The sequence below is a fragment of the Podarcis erhardii genome (assembly GCF_964252035.2).
Source record: "Podarcis erhardii genome assembly, chromosome: 17".
In the NCBI taxonomy this organism is placed as follows: Eukaryota; Metazoa; Chordata; class Lepidosauria; order Squamata; family Lacertidae; genus Podarcis; species Podarcis erhardii.
The window spans coordinates 32,284,346-32,302,844 of NC_138515.1; the positions used below are offsets into that span (position 1 = coordinate 32,284,346).

An 18,499-nucleotide genomic window follows, 5' to 3' on the forward strand; every position below is an offset into this window, starting at 1 on the left:
TTTGTTTCTCTTAATCTCATTTATCGTCAATTTCCGATCCAATTTAGTGATGGCCAATTATTTATAACCAAGCATCCTTATTAACATTCCTCTAAATCACAATATTTTTGTAGATAAATCTTAAATTTCTTCCAATCTTCTTCAATCCTTTCTTCTCCCAGGTCTCGAATTCTGCCAGTCATCTCCGCCAGTTGCATATAGTCCATCAGCTGCATCTGCCATTCTCTTTTCAATTTTTTTTTTATTGGTTTTCACAGCATTATAAACAAACACACAAGACAAACAAACACAAACCATAGCCTCATTGGAAATTACACTTCTTAACCCAGTTAAGTGACTTCCTCGCTTGAATTTCACTGCATGCCCTTTTAACGGTTTTCCAAATCATATAAAATTTAACCTCAGCATTAACATCCTTAGACCTTCACATTATTGAAGACGAAGCTCTGGCTATGGCTCAAGCTTTGTTTTAAACCAGTGGCTATTGCCCCCTTGATATTGAGGGATGATTTTCAATCATGGGAAAGGGAGGTCATTAACGAGGTTCAATCCTGTGGATTGTCCCACCTTTACTTTGAGTCTATGACGTACAATCAAGCTAGAGATGCGATCTCCCGGAGACTGAGTGATGTTGCCAGACAAGAGGACATAGCCCAGGTAAAACCTGGGATGCTCCTAGGGGACCAGATTTATCGGACCACACCAGCCCCCTACCTTGCAGAAGTCCACTATGTGGAATACCGCAGACTTCTTACAGCGGCTAGATTAAATGTCCTTGACTCTGCGATATTGTGGGGAAGGTACAGGGGAGTACCATACGCCCAGAGAACCTGTCATTGTGCTATTGGTGTGGTTGAGTCCACCGAACACATTCTCTTGACTTGCCCTTCTTATGCAGAGCTTAGACAAAACTTTATAGACCCACTCCTATGTCAACTTAGCTTCCTACCTGGAGAAAACCAGGTTTTACACTTGCTGAATAATGTCACTAGAGCTATACCTTTCTTGGTGGCCAAATTTCTTTTTTTAGCCTTTAAGCGTCGCAAGACCATAATTGACTGTATTGACATGGGGCTATCTGTTTAGCCCTTTTAGTGTTGGCTAAGCTCTAAAATCTTCTTGGATGTTTTAATTGTGTATTGACAAATGTATTTGTATATTTTTTTTTTCCTGACTGACGGTCGAATAAAAGGTTGATGATGACATTATGAAACAAGCAAACTTGGTGAATTCCCCCACATTTCTCTCCAGAAAAACAACAACGCTTATAATAATGAACGACGTCAACAATACTAATAATAGCCCTTCGTTCCCCACCCCGCGCCTCAGGCAAGTCTTTTCTGGGGTCGACCCACAACCGAGGGTCTCTCTCTTTTTTTCCTCCAATTTTTTTTTTATTGGTTTTCACAGCATTATAAACAAACACATAAGACAAACAAACATAAATCATAGCCTTATTGGAAATTACACTTATTGACATTGTTAAGTGACTTCCTCGCTTCCCCTTGGTTGAATTTCATTGCATGTCCTTTTAACGGTTTTCCAAATCACAGCTCTTATAAAATTTAACCTAAACGTTAACATCCTTAGGTCTGCTAACATCCTTAGGATGTTAATGTTTAAGTCAAATTTCATAAGAATTGGGATTTGGAAAACCGTTAAAAGGGCATGCAATGAAATTCAACCAAGGGGAAGCGAGGAAGCCACTTAACAAAGTTAATACAGTATGTGTAATTTTCAATAAGGCTATGGTTTATGTTTGTTTGTCTTGTGTGTTTGTCTGTTTGTTTATAATATTGTGAAAACTAATAAAAAAAAATTGGGGGGGGGGGGAACATTAACATCCTTAGATCTTCACATTATGAAATTAAACATATTAATTCGACACTTAACATAAATAAAATCCTGAGCCAATTAAGTATCTGCAAGCTGGTTTCAGTCAATTTAACTTAACATATTTAACTAAGTAATCATTAAAATTTAATCCACTCTTCCTGATACTCCTCCTCCTGGTCGAGGACTCTTCTGGTTAGGTCGGCTAGCTCCGAAAAATCCATCTGCCATTCTTCTATCGCCTCTCTCTTTCTCTCTTGGGAGAGGAAGGGCCGATGGAACTCCTCGCTCCAAGACAACAGCAGCCCCGACGTGCTGCTCAGCATCCCCTCCAGCCAGTGCAGCATCTTAATGTAGTGATTTCCCCCTCTGCATCCCTTTCATAACTCTTACTTTTATAAATCATTTGTCCATCCATAGTTCAAATTTTTACTACAAGTTTTCTGTCAGTCCTACCAATCTTTACAATAGCTTTTCAAATAAATTATAAACTTCCCCCATTCTTTATTAAAGAGGTCCTCTTCCTGGTTTCTAATTCTGCCTGTAAGCTTTGCCATCTCGACATCGTTCATCAGTTTTTTCTGCCCCTCTTCTTTGGTCGGAGTTGTAGATCCTTAGGATCATCTAGTCCAACCGCCTGCAAAACACAGTCAGTGGCAGCCAAAGCAGCCTGGCTCCATGAGTGGCAGATTTCTGTACAGTGGTACCTCAGGTTACATACGCTTCAGGTTACAGATGCTTCAGGTTACAGACTCCGCTAACCCAGAAATAGTACCTCGGGGTAAGAACTTTGCTTCAGGATGAGAACAGAAATCGTGCAGCGGCAGCAGGAGGCCCCATTAGCTAAAGTGGTGCTTCAGGTTAAGAACAGTTTCACGTTAATGAATTAAGTGCTTAAGCCAAGGTACCACTGTATAAGCTAAACAAGCTATAGCTTAGGGCCCCCCTCTCTTGGGGGCCCCCCAAAAAATTAAAGGGGAAAAAACTGGATGTATATTTCCAAAATATAAGATAAAAAACAAATAAAATAAAACCTACATACAGCAACAGTGTTTTGTGTTGTGTAGGCTCCTATGATGTAAGTAATGGGCCCTGCCTGCTAGCCTGCTGCCTAAAATATCACTGGTTTGCTCATTTCTATATATAGGGTGACTACATTCTGCATGTGCAAATGGCTTTAGATACCGATTAGGTCCATAAATTAACATATAGCATATACTCGGCACAAAAAAATAGCAATAATTTGTTATTGACAGCTGGACATATAAAGGGCTCCATTACTTTCAGTAGCTTAGGGCCTAATCAAACCTAAATCCGGTCCTCCATACCCTCCAACATTTCCCCGATGAAAACACGGATGTCCTATTGTAGAATAAAAATAATAATTTTACTATTTATACCCCACCCACCCATCTGACTGCGTTGTTCCTAGCTGCTCTGAGAGACTTCCAACGTATATAAAAACATAATAAAACATTAATCGTTTAAAAAAATAACTTCCCTATACATGGCTGCCTTCAGATGGCTTTCAGGGGGTGGGATAACGCCAAAGCCTCCAACATTTCCCTGATGAAAACAGGGACGTCCTATTGTATAATAATAATAATAATAATAATTTTACTATTTATACCCCCCACCCATCTGACTGGGGACACGGGTGGCGCTGCGGATTAAACCACAGAGCCTAGGACTTGCCAATCAGAAGGTCGCCAGTTCATATCCCCACGACGGGGTGAGCTCCCGTTGCTCGGTCCCTGCTCCTGCCAATCTAGCAGTTCGAAAGTACGTCAAAGTGCAAGTAGATAAATAGGTACCACTCCGGTGGGAAGGTAAACGGTGTTTCTGTGCACTGCTCTGGTTCTCCAGAAGCGGCTTAGTCATGCTGGCCACATGACCCAGAAGCTGTACACCGGCTCCCTTGGCCAATAAAGCGAGATGAGCACCGCAACCCCAGAGTAGATCATGACTGGACCTAATGGTCAGGGGTCCCTTTACCTTTACCTTACCCATCTGACTGCATTGTCCTAGCTACTCTGGCAGACTTCCAACATATATAAAAACGTAATAAAACATTAATCGTTAACAAAAATAACTTCCCTCTACATGGCTGCTTTCAGGGGGTGGGATAACGCCAAAGCCTCCAACATTTCTCCGATGAAAATTGGGACATCCTCAGGAAAAGCGGGATCAAATCAGAAAAAGGGATGGATTTTGTAAATCTGGGACTGTCCCTGGAAAATAGGGGCACTTGGGGGGTCTTGGTTAGAGCACTCTGCTCCGCCACCACAAAAGGAAGCCTTGGTTGCCCCTCATGGAGGCTTTCCTCAGGTATAAAGACCCGCAGCAGCATACAAGACCTTTGGGGGATTATTATTATGTACTTATTTATACCCCAGCGGGACGCGGGTGGCGCTGTGGGTAAAACCTCAGCGCCTAGGACTTGCCGATCACATGGTCGGCGGTTCGAATCCCCGCAGCGGGGTGTGCTCCCGTCGTTCGGTCCCAGCGCCTGCCAACCTAGCAGTTCGAAAGCACCCCCGGGTGACTTCCGGTCGGCGCCAGCGTTCAATGGCGGTCCTAGCCTCGAGCTCCGAGGCAGGACTGCTCCGTGAGTTCGGGTCTTACCCGCTACGGGCATGGTGGGCCAAATGGTTCCAAAGAAAGATAGAACATTCTTTATGTACGCAACAACAGCAGCAAGAATTCTTTTGGCGAAGTATTGGAAGACTAAAGAAGTACCTACTCTGGAAGAATGGCAGACCAAGGTGACTGAATTTATGGGACTGGCAGAGATGACCGGCAGAATCCGTGACCAGAGGAGAGAGACAGTGGAAGAAGACTGGAAAAAATTCAAAATCTATCTTAAAAATTGTTGTAAAATTTCGGAATGTTAAGATGTCAAGGGATTGGATATAAAGAATTACAGCTGTAAAAATTGAAATTTAAAAAAAGCTTTAAAGAGAATTAAATATAAAAAGGGATGAAGGATTGCTAAAAAATTTTAAAATAAGGATGCAGTGAAGGGGAGGTTTGGGGAAGTCGTGTTATGTTTGTCTGTTTTTTGTTTATGTTGTAAAATTAATAAAAATTATTAAAAAAAAAAAAAAAAAACGAAAGCGCCCCCAGGTGCAAGTAGATAAATAGGGACCGCTTACCAGCGGGAAGGTAAACGGCGTTCCGTGTGCTGCGCTGGCTCGCCAGATGCAGCTTGTCACGCTGGCCACGTGACCCGGAAGTGTCTGCGGACAGCGCTGGCCCCCAGCCTCTTGAGTGAGATGGGCGCACCAACCCTAGAGCGTGTCAATACTGGCCCGTATGGGCAGGGGTACCTTTACCTTTACCTTTATTTATACCCCCACATTTCCCTCCTGACAGGGACTAAAAGCGGCTGACAGGTAAAAATGTGAACACTTTAAAAACATTCCCGGGGGGGGGGGAGAGATGACAATTTTGAAAAAGCAATTAAATAAATAGCTCTCTTGGTTAAGTATGAGACTCCTGATCTCAGGATCTTGGGTCCGAGCCCCACATTGGGCAAAAAGATTCCTGCCTTGCAGGGGGTCAGGCTAGATGACCCTCGTGGTCTTTTCATTTCCTTCAATTTCACTTTTAATTTGTATACCGCCATTTCTACTTTGCTATACACAAGGCAGAGACATCACCTTGCCAACAAAGGTCCGTATAGTTAAAGCCATAGTTTTCCCAGTAGTAATGTATGGAAGTGAGAGCTGGACCATAAAGAAAGCTGATCGCCCAAGAATTTATGCTGTTGAATTCTGGTACTGGAGGAGACTCTTGAGAGTCCCATGGACTGCAAGAAGATCAAACGCATCCATTCTTAAGGAAATTAGCCCTGAGTGCTCACTGGAAGGACAGATCGTGAAACTGAGGCTCCCAATGCTTTGGCCACCTCATGAGAAGAGAAGACTCCCTGGAAAAGACCCTGATGCTGGGAAAGATGGAGGGCACAAGGAGAAGGGGACAACAGAGGACGAGATGGTTGGACAGTGTTCTCGAAGCTACAAACATGAGTCTGACCAAACTGTGGGAGGCAGTGAAAGACAGGAGTGCCTGGCGTGCTCTGGTCCATGGAGTCACGAAGAGTCGGACATGACTAAACGACTAAACAACATACACAAGGCAGTTTGCAGCAACAAAAGGTGCAGTACACACACCTTAGAATGATCTGATCCAATATGAAAACTGTACAATTCTATTAGTTAGTTGGCATCCGTCTGCCTTGAGAGACACCTCTGGGGGTGGGGGTGAAGTCAAACCACTGTGTTGGCAGCACCAAAGTGACCTCCCTGGGGTGCAAGCCTGGGCAGTTTGGATGGAGGTCCTGGGATGCCCAGACAAGACCCTGCTCTCTGCCTCACTGATGGGGTCCAAAGGAAAGCAGAGCAATAGGTTTGGCACCAGCTTGGATGCAAGAGTTTCCGGAAGCAGGCATACAAGGCACCATCCAACAGTCTTAGGGACTCCACTCCAGATTTGTGAAGGGTTTACTCCTTATCCTTTGCTTCCCCCACAAGGCAGTGGGAGGTTTGGGATGTGTATGGGATCAGACACCGTGCTCTGACCATCTCTCCAGCTTGCCACCTTTAACAGACTGCAACCTTTTTTCCTAGGTCAACTCTAAAGACTCTACCTTTCTCCTTTCACTAACCAAGGGCTGGAGGAGAGGCCCCACCCACTTGCTGTCTGCCCCAGAGCCCCTCTCCATAATGGGCTATTATCTTCCTTTTGTTTTCTTAATGGCTCATCTCCCAGGCAATTACCTCATCAGTAGACTGGCCTGGATTATATTTTAACCCTTGCTGGATCTAGGGCTTCAGGGGGCTTGATGAAATTCTAACAGCTACTGGAATCACAAATTTAGCGTGTCATGCACCCACAAACTCATAAGAATCTTTTCACAGAAGTCTACCTTTTTCCAGCCCCAGCCCCCAACCGAAACTGATCCTAGGGTCATTGAAGCAAATACTTAACCACTCATATTATACTTACTAGATGCACTGTTGGGGATGACTACATTTATATAGGTGATGTCCAAAGTTATAAACAGAGTAGATCCCTTAACTCCATTGATTTCAATGGGTCTACTCTGAGTATTACTAACATTGGTTTCACCCCATGTGTTTTTAAGTCATGGCTTGAATGAGTACATTCAAGCGCTAGTTAAAAACCCCACCTTTGTTTTGGAAAATCAAGCGACGTACTTTGCTGCCAACATAATGTGCAGGCTGGCAGTGTTACATTTTCCACGTTTTATTTACTCTAGCCCCAGCTGAGTTGAGTAGCTATAGTGACAAAACTTAGGTGCCCAGGCGTTGCTATTACACAAGCGAAGGGAGCCTAAGATATGCTTGACATTTCTCATTTCTGGGCTGCGCTTGAAGTGAAGGAACAATTGCTGCCTGCCAGTCTTCTAATCTCAGATACTTAAAACCCTCCTTGGATCAGCAGAAATAATGCTTTCGTACAATTCCTTCTACATACCAGGGTAAGGGCTTAAAACTGAACTTTTAGAACACCAGCAATTTGCAAAGAAAAATATTTCTTCCCAATCCATGGGGCTATTGATAGCCTGTCAGTTTCTACTGAAAGCCGATTAAATCTTGAGTGGAGATAAATTGGAGCTGGAGGGAAACATGCAAACAGATCCAAAAACAGGGAACATTAGTAATTTTTTTCCCCAGCTGTCACTACTCTTCAACCAGACTTTGGGGGGGGGGGACTACTGAAAATTGTTTAATTAAATGGGGTGCACCTCGCATACTGATAAGCTGATTATCACACACTGTTGTGGCATGTAGTAAGAAGTTGTTTACTGCTTCCCTCTCCAAATTTCTGATCAGGAGCAGGAAGTTGGCAAAATTCTTCACCTTGCTCCTTAGGATATTATACCTGGCTAGCGTGGTGAGCACAGGCACGTCATGGCTAATGATATTCTGTATGAATCACCCTTTGCTTTGAGGACTTGTGAGGATACACGGGGCTCCTGCAGTTTCTTTGCTCATTACACTCGCTTTATTGGGGTAAACTGCATTGTAGCTCCTTACTGCACTGCTTGGATAACTTGAAAAGCCCACACCGGTTCCTTTCTCTGCCGGTTTTCCCAAGAAGCGACGCTGATTGCAGGGAGGAGCATCGGTGTGGGCTCCTTCCTGTGTCGTCCAAGGATTCTCAAGGACCCTTGAGTAAAGTCAGCAAGGAACTACACTACAGCAATTCCCATAGGTAAAGGTAAAGGGACCCCTGACCATTAGGTCCAGTCGTGGCCGACTCTGGGGTTGCGGCGCTCATCTCGCTTTACTGGCCGAGGGAGCCGGTGTACAGCTTCTGGGTCATGGGGCCAGCATGACTAAGCCGCTTCTGGTGAACCAGAGCAACGCACGGAAACGCTGTTTACCTTCCCGCTTGAGTGGTACCTATTTATCTACTTGCACTCTGACATGCTTTCGACCTGCTAGGTTGGCAGGATCAGGGACCGAGCAATGGGAGCTCACCCTGTTGCGGGGATTTGAACCGCCGACCTTCTGATTGGCAAGTCTTAGACTCTGTGGTTTAACCCACAGCGCCACCTGCATCCTAGCAATTCCCATACCATGAACACAACAAGAGAAGAGGCCCTCAAGTTATTCCATGTGGGCAGAAGATGACACCTGCCTCAGGAGGGACATGCTATCATGTTTTCAACACAGCTGTTTGTTTAATGTTGCTGCAAGGCTTGCATGCCACCCCCAATCTCTGCCAAGCTGTAGCAAGTCTCTAGGGGTACCAGGTGGTTTCTCAGGGTCGTGTTTCCATTGGGAATCAAGATGGGGCAGAGGGAGCAGGGGTGGGGTCTAGGGTGGAGGTGAGGCCTAGGGAGAATCCAAGCGAGGCTTGAAGGATCCTATTCCATCCTAACCCTACAAGGCCCATCATCTCTGGTCACTGGCCATGCTGACTGGGGCCAAAAGAGGTTGGAATACAGTGACACGGAGGGAAAGTGATTCCCATTCCCCTTTTCTCTAAAGATACACTGAACAGGAAAAAAATATGAAACAGGAGCATCGTACTGGCCTGCTGGTCAGGGGGGCTTTGTTAGCTGTAGTTGCCTGTGAGATAGATAGATAGATAGATAGATAAGATAGATGATAGATAGATAGATAGATAGATAGATAGATAGATAGATATAGATATTACGCACACATCCTTTATTGAAAAATAAAAAGTACACAATTACAAGTGCACATGGTAAGATAAGATACAAAAAGATGAAGAAAAAAGAAATAGTACCCGTGTAGAAAACAAAACAGAACTAAAATAATGTATACATTACCAAAGAAAAGAAAAGAATGTTATTGTAGTTAACCAGACCTCAATCTAATACAGTATTTATAAAAATGAATTTCAAATATTGTTAAATTTGTCCATGGCAAGCTTACGTTTGTACTCAACTTGTTCATGTGCAGCGAGTTTGTGCATATCTTCCATCATTAAAGAGAGCTGCATTTTTATTTGTCCACTTCTCCAATACCTGTCTTTTTGCCGTAGTAAGGGCACGGGGAGTGCATTCATATTGCCCCTTTGTTAGATTCCATGTGTTGGGTATATAATTCACAATGATATTTTCCTCTGCTAATTTAAGATTATTCCTGTTGTTCTCTGTTGAGGATAGACTTAATGCTGCATAGCATTCTGACACAGCATATGAAAAGTTCACTACTGAGCCTTATCGTCTTCTTTTTATTCTTCCAGATATACAGGTTTCATTCCAAATCTTGAAAGCATTATTGGGGAAACTTACGGCAATGCCACCAGAAAGCTACTTGCCCGTCAGGCAAAGTTGCTGCGGTTAAGCCACACTGCTGCTGACACACCTGAGCACAGAAATCTTCTCGGACAGCCATGTGGTCATCATTATACTCAGCAGGCAGGAGGCAGAAATACTGCATATGGTATGACAACTGTCCTTAAGATATGATTCAATACATTTCAGAAAATTATAATGAAGAATACCCCCTGCCCCAGCATCAATAATTCCTAAGAACACGAGAAGAGCAGTGTTGGGTCTGACCAATGGTCCATGTGGTCCAGCAACTAGTATTCAGAAGCATAAAGACGTAAAACATAGCCTTATCCTCCATGGATCCCGCTTTTTAAGGGTGGTACTACACATGTAATCAGGGGCGGAGGAAGGGGGGCGGACCACCCCTGGTGTCATCACTGAGGGGGTGGAACTGTGTGGAGTTATCTCCTGTTCCACTCACAACATGTAGGATTGTTGGTGCTATGTATTTATTGCATAAGGAGGGAACCTTTCTTCTGTCAAACGAAATCAAATACGAAATTGCATAGTACATCAACTATCAAGCACCATCAAATGTTGAAATCGATTGCCGCTTTTCTTCTGTTTTACCCCTCTGAGAGCCAGTGTGGTGTAGTGGTTAAGAGTGGTAGACTCGTAATCTGGTGAACCGGGTTCGCGTCTCCACTCCTCCACATGCAGCTGCTGGGTGACCTTGGGCTAGTCACACTTCTTGAAGTCTCTCAGCCCCACTCACCTCACAGAGTGTTTGTTGTGGGGGAGGAAGGGAAAGGAGAAGGTTAGCTGCTTTGAGACTCCTTAGGGTAGTGATAAAGCGGGACATCAAATCCAAACTCTTCTTCTTCTTCTCTGCATACTCAGTATCCAAATATGCTATATATTTTGGTAGCAAGTTAGACATCTGCACAGGTTATTTTACAGTGGTACCTTGGGTTAAGAACTTAATTTGTTCTGGAGGTCCATCCTTAACCTGAAACTGTTCTTAACCTGAGGTACCACTTTAGCTAATGGGGCCTCCCGCTGCCACCACCGCGTGATTTCTGTTCTTATCCTGAAGCAAAGTTCTTAACCTGAGGTACTATTTCTGGGTTAGCGGAGTCTGTAACCTGAAGCGTATGTAACCTGAGGTACCACTGTACCTTGAAAGTGCTTCCGATGGGATATCGGGAAGAATCAGAGGAGAAAGTGTGGGGGGGGGGAGAGGGAGAATGAAAACCAAGACATTATCTTTCACCTGATAAACCAAGGTTTTTCCAAACTTAAGAGTCATGTGGGCATGCTTCCTCTTCCATATTCCCTCATGCATCTTAATGCAACATTTTCAGAGTTTGTTAATGTACCGTTTCTTGTTACATCAAAACTGTGGTTTATGCTTTGACTGCAATGGTAGTTTGCAAACCAGGATCAAACCAAGTTCTGCAATCCTGGTTTACGATCAGAGCTTAAACCACAGTTTCCCATTTTTTTACATAATAGGAAACCTTGGTTTAACAAACTCCAGAAAGATTATCAGATCACACGCATTGCACCTGAACTGGGTCTAGATATGTAATTTTTGATTCTTTGAATTCAAATAATTCATTTGAAGGATATCTTTGGGCAGTCATGCCATGTACCCTGTAGAAATCTACAATAAATACGTTGAAAAAGGTTATTTCCCCCCATTTCATAAAGAAAAAAATCATACTGTGGTTCAATTCCACTTTCCCTTGAAATAAAGAAAGCATGAAAATTACCACAATATCCTCAGTTCTAACCGTGTGCAACACACATTTCCAACAATAGTGCAAAAGCCACCTGGCATTAATAGGAAAGCGCATGAGAGACTGAGAACCTTTATAAGGAAAATGAAATAGGAAGTAAGAAGACACCAACCCGCTGAATTGTCTGTTTTAAGATGACAACCAAGAATAAAATTCCAACATTAAGCCTTATTATCTAGGATTAAAGCAATCCCTTCCTGATTTCAAATGCATGTTCAGCTTTTATCCCAGTAACTATTGCAAACTTCCCTCCGTGTTCCAGAATACCCACCTATGAATACCAATCGCGATCTCTTTACACGAAGACTTCTGTATGACTGCGATACTTCAACTGCTTCAGCTGTTCAGACAATTGAAAGAGCAAAGGCAGACTTAAAATCACCACCAAAACCAAACCAGACAACACAACTCACCCTAACAAAGCCAGGAGACAAGACAGTTATGGTATGTAGGTTTCAGGCATTACTAGGACTTTCACATACTCCAGAAAGTATCAGTGCTATTTGGTTTTGATGATACGCGTTTAGGACTTCAGGGCTCCTCTGATTTAAGTCAATGGCTCAGTCTAGATACATACTAAACCATTCTTTGGCATTATGCAAACAAGTTATCAAGTTGTGACATCTCTCTCTCTTCTCCTTCACTAATAACTTCCTGGGCTTGGGCAAACCATAGTTCAGTGCTACATCTGATCTGCCAAATTAAAGTTTGCATGAGCCCTTCAAATCAGGATTAGGAACCAGTGTTTGATTCTGGCTTCCCTTCTTAGTTTACAGTGTAAGAACAAACCATTGTTTTGCCAGTTCAGATGTGACATGAAACTGTAGTTTGTCAAAACCCAGGAAAGTCTTCATGAAAAATAAGGGAAGCGAGGAAGGATTTGAAGGCTGGCGGGGGGGGGGGGGGAGATATGATGTCACATTATGTTCTGGAAGGCATCCAAGCAAAAGGGGCGGCAAGAGAGATTGAGCAGAATAGCTTAAGACTTTTGGACAACTGAAGATGTTAGAGCTGGAGGAGAGAAGTTCAGTGTGTCATAATTTTACTCTGAATTAATTGTGTCATGACAGATTTCTTCTTCTGCAATACCTGGTTTGCCCTCTGACAAGAAAATATTGGGTACCACCATCCCGGAGTCAGTCAGAGTTCAAAAAGCAGAGGGCGAACAAACTTCTACTCCCAAGAAGAGAGATGCTATTCAAAAAAGTCTCAGAAAGCCAATATACAGAGCTGATAGGGCTCTCCCTCCATCCTACACTGGCTACATCCCAGGTATGTTTCCCCACCCACCCCTAGCCTAAATTTGTGGTTCCATTTGCGTTAATCCATCCACATTAAAAGAAAAGGAAAAACACCCTTAATCTATTTCGCTAGAGAAGATTAAAAGCAAACCCAGAAACAAAGTATATCTAGGTCATTTCATCTGCCCCTTTAATCTCCCAGTTATAAGCTATTAGGTAAAGTGGAAACATTTCCTGGGCATATGCAGATCCAATCCTTAGCAAATTGCATTTTGAAAAGAGGTTAAAGGGCAATTTCACAAATGAAAATCGAGACAGTCTGTATGGAGGCTGTCTTGACCCTGTCCCTGTGTTGGGTCACACACAGAAGCAAAGAACTTCAATAATGAAGGATTTTCATGACCAAATTCCAAAGTCGTTTGCTTAAGCACCTAGAGAAGACCAGAAATGGTGGCAAAAGTTGTACCTGTTTTACAGTTGTCCTGGCTACTGCTCCTCTCCTACTGCTGGAGAAGATATAACTTTTAAATATAAGTTTGGTTTTGACGTAAGTACCAAACCATAGTTTCATGTGACTGGAACTAGCCTTAAGATTGCATGACCCCTCCTCCTCTCACCATATGTGCCATTCCTTTCCCTTCTGGGTCTTCAGCAAAACACAGTTTGCTGTTGTGTCTGAACCAGCAAGCAAGTTTGCATTTGTTCTGCAAAGCAGGATTGTGAATCTGCTATAAAACTGAGGATCATTCCAGGTTTGTTCTTGTAATGCCAAACCATGATTTGGTGTTATGTTTGAAGTGGGCATATGTGGAAAAGGTGGTAGTGATCTTTTTTAAATGGAAGAACCATAGCAAGAATCTACTTGTCTCTGGGGCAAAATATAGTCAAGATAAAATCTTAAAATGCCGTCATAAGTGGGAAGTATCTGAGACTCTGAACTGGTAAGTTTAACTTTCCCCAGCTAATATCAAATATCTGGTGTAGACCAATCTTCCTACCTTAATTTAAAAGCACTGAAAGTGACATAGTACAGTACAATAATAATTGAAATCATTGTGTCCCTCCTGTAGGTTTATATTTTAAAAAGAGAGAGAGAAACATACACAACCAGGGGAGGGGAGGAGGAGGAGGAGACATGAAAAGACATTCTGGAGTAGAGAAAAATGCTTCAACAAGGCATGGTTTAGTCTGGCTTACTTTATGAAAACGTTAGCTGTGCAGTTAGGAAACAGATTTAGCTCCCTGTTTATCAAAGCTCATACCTGGATTGCAGACGCGACTCAATGGCCGACACTTTAGAGGAAAGGAAATACGAGGCCTCTCTCTCAACCACAGAGGATGTTCTGTGAAGCAGAGGACAGCCTCTGTCTCTCTCAACCAGCTGCATCTTAAGAGCTTAGAATGATATAAACCCAAGTTAAAACAGTCATTTTTGCCACCAATGAGTAAACACTTTGGGTGGCTTGAAGAGGTGGGTAGAGGTTGTGTGGTGCAGTGGTTAGAGTACTGGGCAGCCAAGGTTCAAATCCCCATTCAGCCATGAAGTAGGGGAAGAATGCTGCTGGGATAGCTCACTTGGTCGACCATGAGACTCCTCATCTCAGGGTCCTGGATTCGAACCTCACGTCAGACAAAATATTCCTGCATTGTAGGGGGCTGGACTTGATGAACCTTGTGGTCCTTATCCAACTCTACAATTCTATGATTCTACATGAAGGTCAATAGCTTCAGCCTTTAGAAAAAGAGAAGCATATCTTTGAAGCCTTTTTCTCTTTTCCTAGCACTCTAAACACATAGCTTGAGCAGGAAGTATGGTACCTTTCTTAAGATCAAAGAAGTAGAGGCGGTACAACCATGTAAAATTGCCTAAACCTCTTACCTCTTCAGATCTATTTCTAGCAACTCATCTAGTAGGAGGTTCTTTGGAACACAGAAGAAAGTTTGCCAGATACAGCGTAGAGCCAGCAAAAGTAAACACACATTGTTGAGGTTTCACTGCCGTAGGCTGATCACAACTCAAGTGTGCAGGACTTCAGTCTAGAACAATTAGACAGACTCTTCCTCTTCCCTCCATATTTCTTTTTCCTTTTGTATCATGTCTCTTAGATTGTAAACCATTATTACAAAATGCAAGTGCCTCAATTGCTTTAGCAGAAAGGCAGTGTATTAAAGTAACTGGCTAGTTAGTAACTAAAAGCTCATTAATGTTCCCTTCCATGCCTGAATATTAGTCACAAGTTACACAAAATAGCAAAATAAACAGTGAATCCTTCTGCTTCTTCAAAAACAGGTCACAAGTTCTCATTTGGAAAGACCTGGGGAGTGAGCACCAGAAACTCTCTGGAAGCTGGAAAGAGGCGGCCTTTTGTGTGGACTTCTCATATGTAAGCAGGGCATGCCTAATCAAATTGCATGCCATAAATTGCCATCAGTTCAAATATATGCGTTGTCATCTGAAACATATAAACATTTTCCTTTCCTTTCCTTTCCAAGTATACGCATAAGATAGTTTCTACAAAGGCTAAGCTGAAACTATTTTCACAATCTTCCCTCACCCACAGAAAACAAGCCCTCCTTTTTATGATTTTTGGTACTCCTTGCAAGAGGAGCTTTCTATTTTGCTCTCTCATGCAGACTGCATTCAGACACATTGGTAAACCATGGTTTAGCTTTCTGCAAACAAGCCTCATACTTCTGCATGCACTACTTCTTCCCATACATGCACAGACAGGACAGCAGAAGCATTTGTGTCCATTTACAACTAACTGCAGTTTATGCCTAAACCGGGACAAACTGTGGTTCATCATAACTATGGTTCGCCCCAAAGTCGTTTTCAAACCATGGTTATGATCTCAGCTTGTTTGAAGAAACTATAATTAAAGCTAATTGCAGTGCCCCATTGGGAGAAAACGACAAATCACCGTTACTTTACGACAGAAAAGGATGCTTCTTCTTTTTTAACATATTTTTTAATTAAAGATTTCTTAATTAAAGATACAGAAGTATGTGCAATGTCTCTTTTTTCAAGTTTCATTTTCTACAGATCAGTTTCATTTGTTGAGACATTAGTGTTACTTTAGGAAGAAAAGGGGGAAAGAGGTGGGGGCGTGGTGAGTGTGGGTGGGGTCGGGTGGCAATGCTTCTATTTCACTTAATGTACTGTATGTGTGGGGTTTTCTGTCGGTATCACTTGTGCAGGTTCTCTTTACTATTCTCTTGTCTTCCTTTGGTGGTGAGAGAGGTTGGGGTTGGCCTCGGGTGTGGTTGTTTGTTTGTGATTGGCTGTGGTGAACTTTGTTTTCGCAGTGGCGTAGCGTGGGGGGTGCAGGGGGGCCGGCCGCACCGGGCGCAACATCTGGGGGGGGGCGGCGCTCGCCGCCTCCGGAGTCGCCAAAGAGCCTCGGGCGCAGGCTGTAGCAGAGCCCCATGTCTCGCGGAACTGACAAGCTGTGCATGCGTCCGGGCTGAAGGCGTCCGGCAGGCAGCGGCTCTCAGCGCTCGCCGCGGTCCCCGCCCCTCCTCACAGCCCCGCCGCCGCTGCTGCAGCTGCTGGGCCATGTTGCATTTTCCTCGCCTCTCTGCCCTCCTCCTCCTCCTCCGGGCAAGCGGCGTCGTTTGGGCGGCAGCGCCAGCGGCAACTCGCCTCAGATCACCTGACACGGACCCGCCACCATGGCTACCTTACCGTAAATACCCCAGCCCAGGGAGCAGCAAGAAGAAACTGGCAGCGGCGGCAGGTTAGGGGCGCAAATTACTTGCCTTGCCCCGGGTTAGGGGGCACAAATTACTTGCCTTGCCCCAGGTGCTGACAACCCACGCTACGCCGCTGTGTTTTCGTGTGTGAGTGGGGTGGGTGTTTGGATCAGGTTAGCCATATTGATTTGTATGCTGTTGGCGGATTCTTGTCGTTGTCTTGTTGGGCTGTGTATGTGATGAAGGGGAGCCATACTGGGGGGAATGTGTCTTCTTCCATTTGCCCCCATGTCAGTTTCCGTTTATTGGTTAGTTTTTCTAATAAAGCTGTTTCCCATACTATTTGGTACCATTGGTCCATGCTTACTCCTGACAGGTCTCTCCAGAGAAAAGGATTCTTCTGAGATCTCTATAGCTGCACTGGAAGAAACAGGGGGATGGCAAAAGGGCTTGTACAGTGGTACCTCGGGTTACAGACGCTTCAAGTTACAGACTCCGCCGACCCAGAAATAGTACCTCAGGTTAAGAACTTTGTTTCAGGATGAGAACAGAAATGGCGTGGTGGCAGCAGGAGACCCCATTAGCTAAAGTGGTGCCGTACCTCAGGTTAAGAACAGTTTCAGGTTAAGAACGGACCTCCGGAACAAATTAAGTTCTTAACCCGAGGTACCACTTTACCCACAAACTGCAATTAATCCAGAATGCGGCAGCTAGACTGGTGACTGGGAGTGTGTTATGTACTGAGTCGAATAGGATCCAAACTGCAGCAGTCTGATTGGTCCTAGAACAATAGGATCCAAAAGGCAGCAGTCTGATTGGTCCTAGAACAATAGGATTCAGAATGCAGCAGTCTGATTGGTCCTAGAACAATGCAGCAGTATGATTGGTTGGCAGGAACCACCCAATCATGCTCCAGATTGAAGTGAATCCACAACCTGATTGGTTTACAGTACAATTCCGGAATTAGCCAATCATGTGCAGCCCATTGTGTAAATAATGTATATAAGGCAGATACTTTGAGGGGACTTTCATTCATTCCTCCTCACCACTATGAGCTGAATAAAGAGCATGAAATCACTTTGCGACTCTGAGTATATTTCACTGGCGACGAAGGTGGGATCCCGCTGAGCTGACTGCCACACACAGCACCGCAGCACCGCCACCTGCCGCACCGCTGCCTCGCACCGTGTATCCAGGCTTCAGCTCCGGGACACAAGGAACTCAGAATGGCAACTGACAGCAGCTTCTCGCCATTCAACCCAGCATCTGGAGACTGGGAAGCGTACGCCTCCCGTTTCACCTTCCTCCTAGAAGCCAAAGGGGTCACCGATGAAGAAGACGCCAAGAAGAGGGCAATATTCTTCAGCGTCTGCGGAGAGGAGACATTTGAAATCGCCCGGGCTCTCCTTGCGCCTGAAGACGTCGCTACTGTTCCATACAAAACAATAATGGAACAGCTGAAGGGGCACTTTTCGCCACAGCCCTCAGTGGTGGCTCGTCGAAATGCCTTCTACGCAAAGCGGCAAGCCCCTGGGGAAACCATAACTGGGTTTGTGACCTCTCTCCGCCAAGCTGCCCGGTTCTGCAACTTCTCAGAGCTGGAGAACATGCTTCGTGACCGCCTCGTCAGTGGCCTGAAGGATGAGAAGCTGCAACGACGCCTCTACGCTAAGAAGAACCTAACGTTCCAGGTCGCTCTGGAGGAGGCCCTGGCAACGGAAGCTGCTGAGAGGTCGACGCAAGAGGCACGGCTGAGCCAGCCGTCCCAACCGAGGGTCCACCACGAAGACCTCACCAACGACTCGGGATCCGACAGGGAGGAGGTGCACCGAGTACAGCAGCGCACTCAAGCAGCCCACATACCACAGCTGCCTCGACGAGAAGGAGGGAACTGCGCAAGCTGTGGAGAAAGTCACGAGAGGAGGACCTGCCGTTTCCGCAACGCAGAGTGCAGGCAGTGCAGAAAATTGGGACACATCGCCCGGGTGTGTCGGGCTCGGCCCACCCGAAGCCAGGCATCAGATGACCAATCCAAGAGCCCCAGGTCCCGGGGCCCAACGCACCAAGGCAACTCGACGGAGCTCACAGACTTCCAGGTATACCAGTTGCCCCACCCCAACGTAGAGAAAATTTATGTAGAGGTACAGATA

General features: G+C 44.7%; 2 protein-coding genes across 2 annotated transcripts in view; one reads left to right on the forward strand and one right to left on the reverse strand.

The window, feature by feature from the left end:
• Positions 1-18,499, reverse strand: part of SLC26A1 (solute carrier family 26 member 1) — a 127,526-nt gene that overhangs the window by 23,341 nt on the left and 85,686 nt on the right. The gene's annotated exons all lie outside the window — the stretch shown is intronic.
• LOC309332425 (ciliary microtubule inner protein 2B-like) lies at positions 6,229-15,262 on the forward strand. Its single transcript, XM_081845626.1, has 5 exons — positions 6,229-7,339; positions 9,583-9,782; positions 11,678-11,859; positions 12,486-12,687; positions 14,947-15,262. The coding sequence occupies exons 1-5, from the start codon at positions 7,308-7,310 to the stop codon at positions 15,042-15,044; spliced, it is 714 nt and encodes a 237-aa protein (XP_081701752.1). The 5' UTR covers positions 6,229-7,307; the 3' UTR covers positions 15,045-15,262.

Bases quoted from the DNA above. Each gene is read 5' to 3' on its own strand.
- LOC309332425 (XM_081845626.1), top strand. From the start codon at position 7,308: ATGCTTTCGTACAATTCCTTCTACATACCAGG. The intron at 7,340-9,582 runs GTAAGGGCTTAA...TTATTCTTCCAG, and splicing joins AATTCCTTCTACATACCAGG to ATATACAGGTTTCATTCCAA. The intron at 11,860-12,485 runs GTATGTAGGTTT...GTGTCATGACAG, and splicing joins CAGGAGACAAGACAGTTATG to ATTTCTTCTTCTGCAATACC.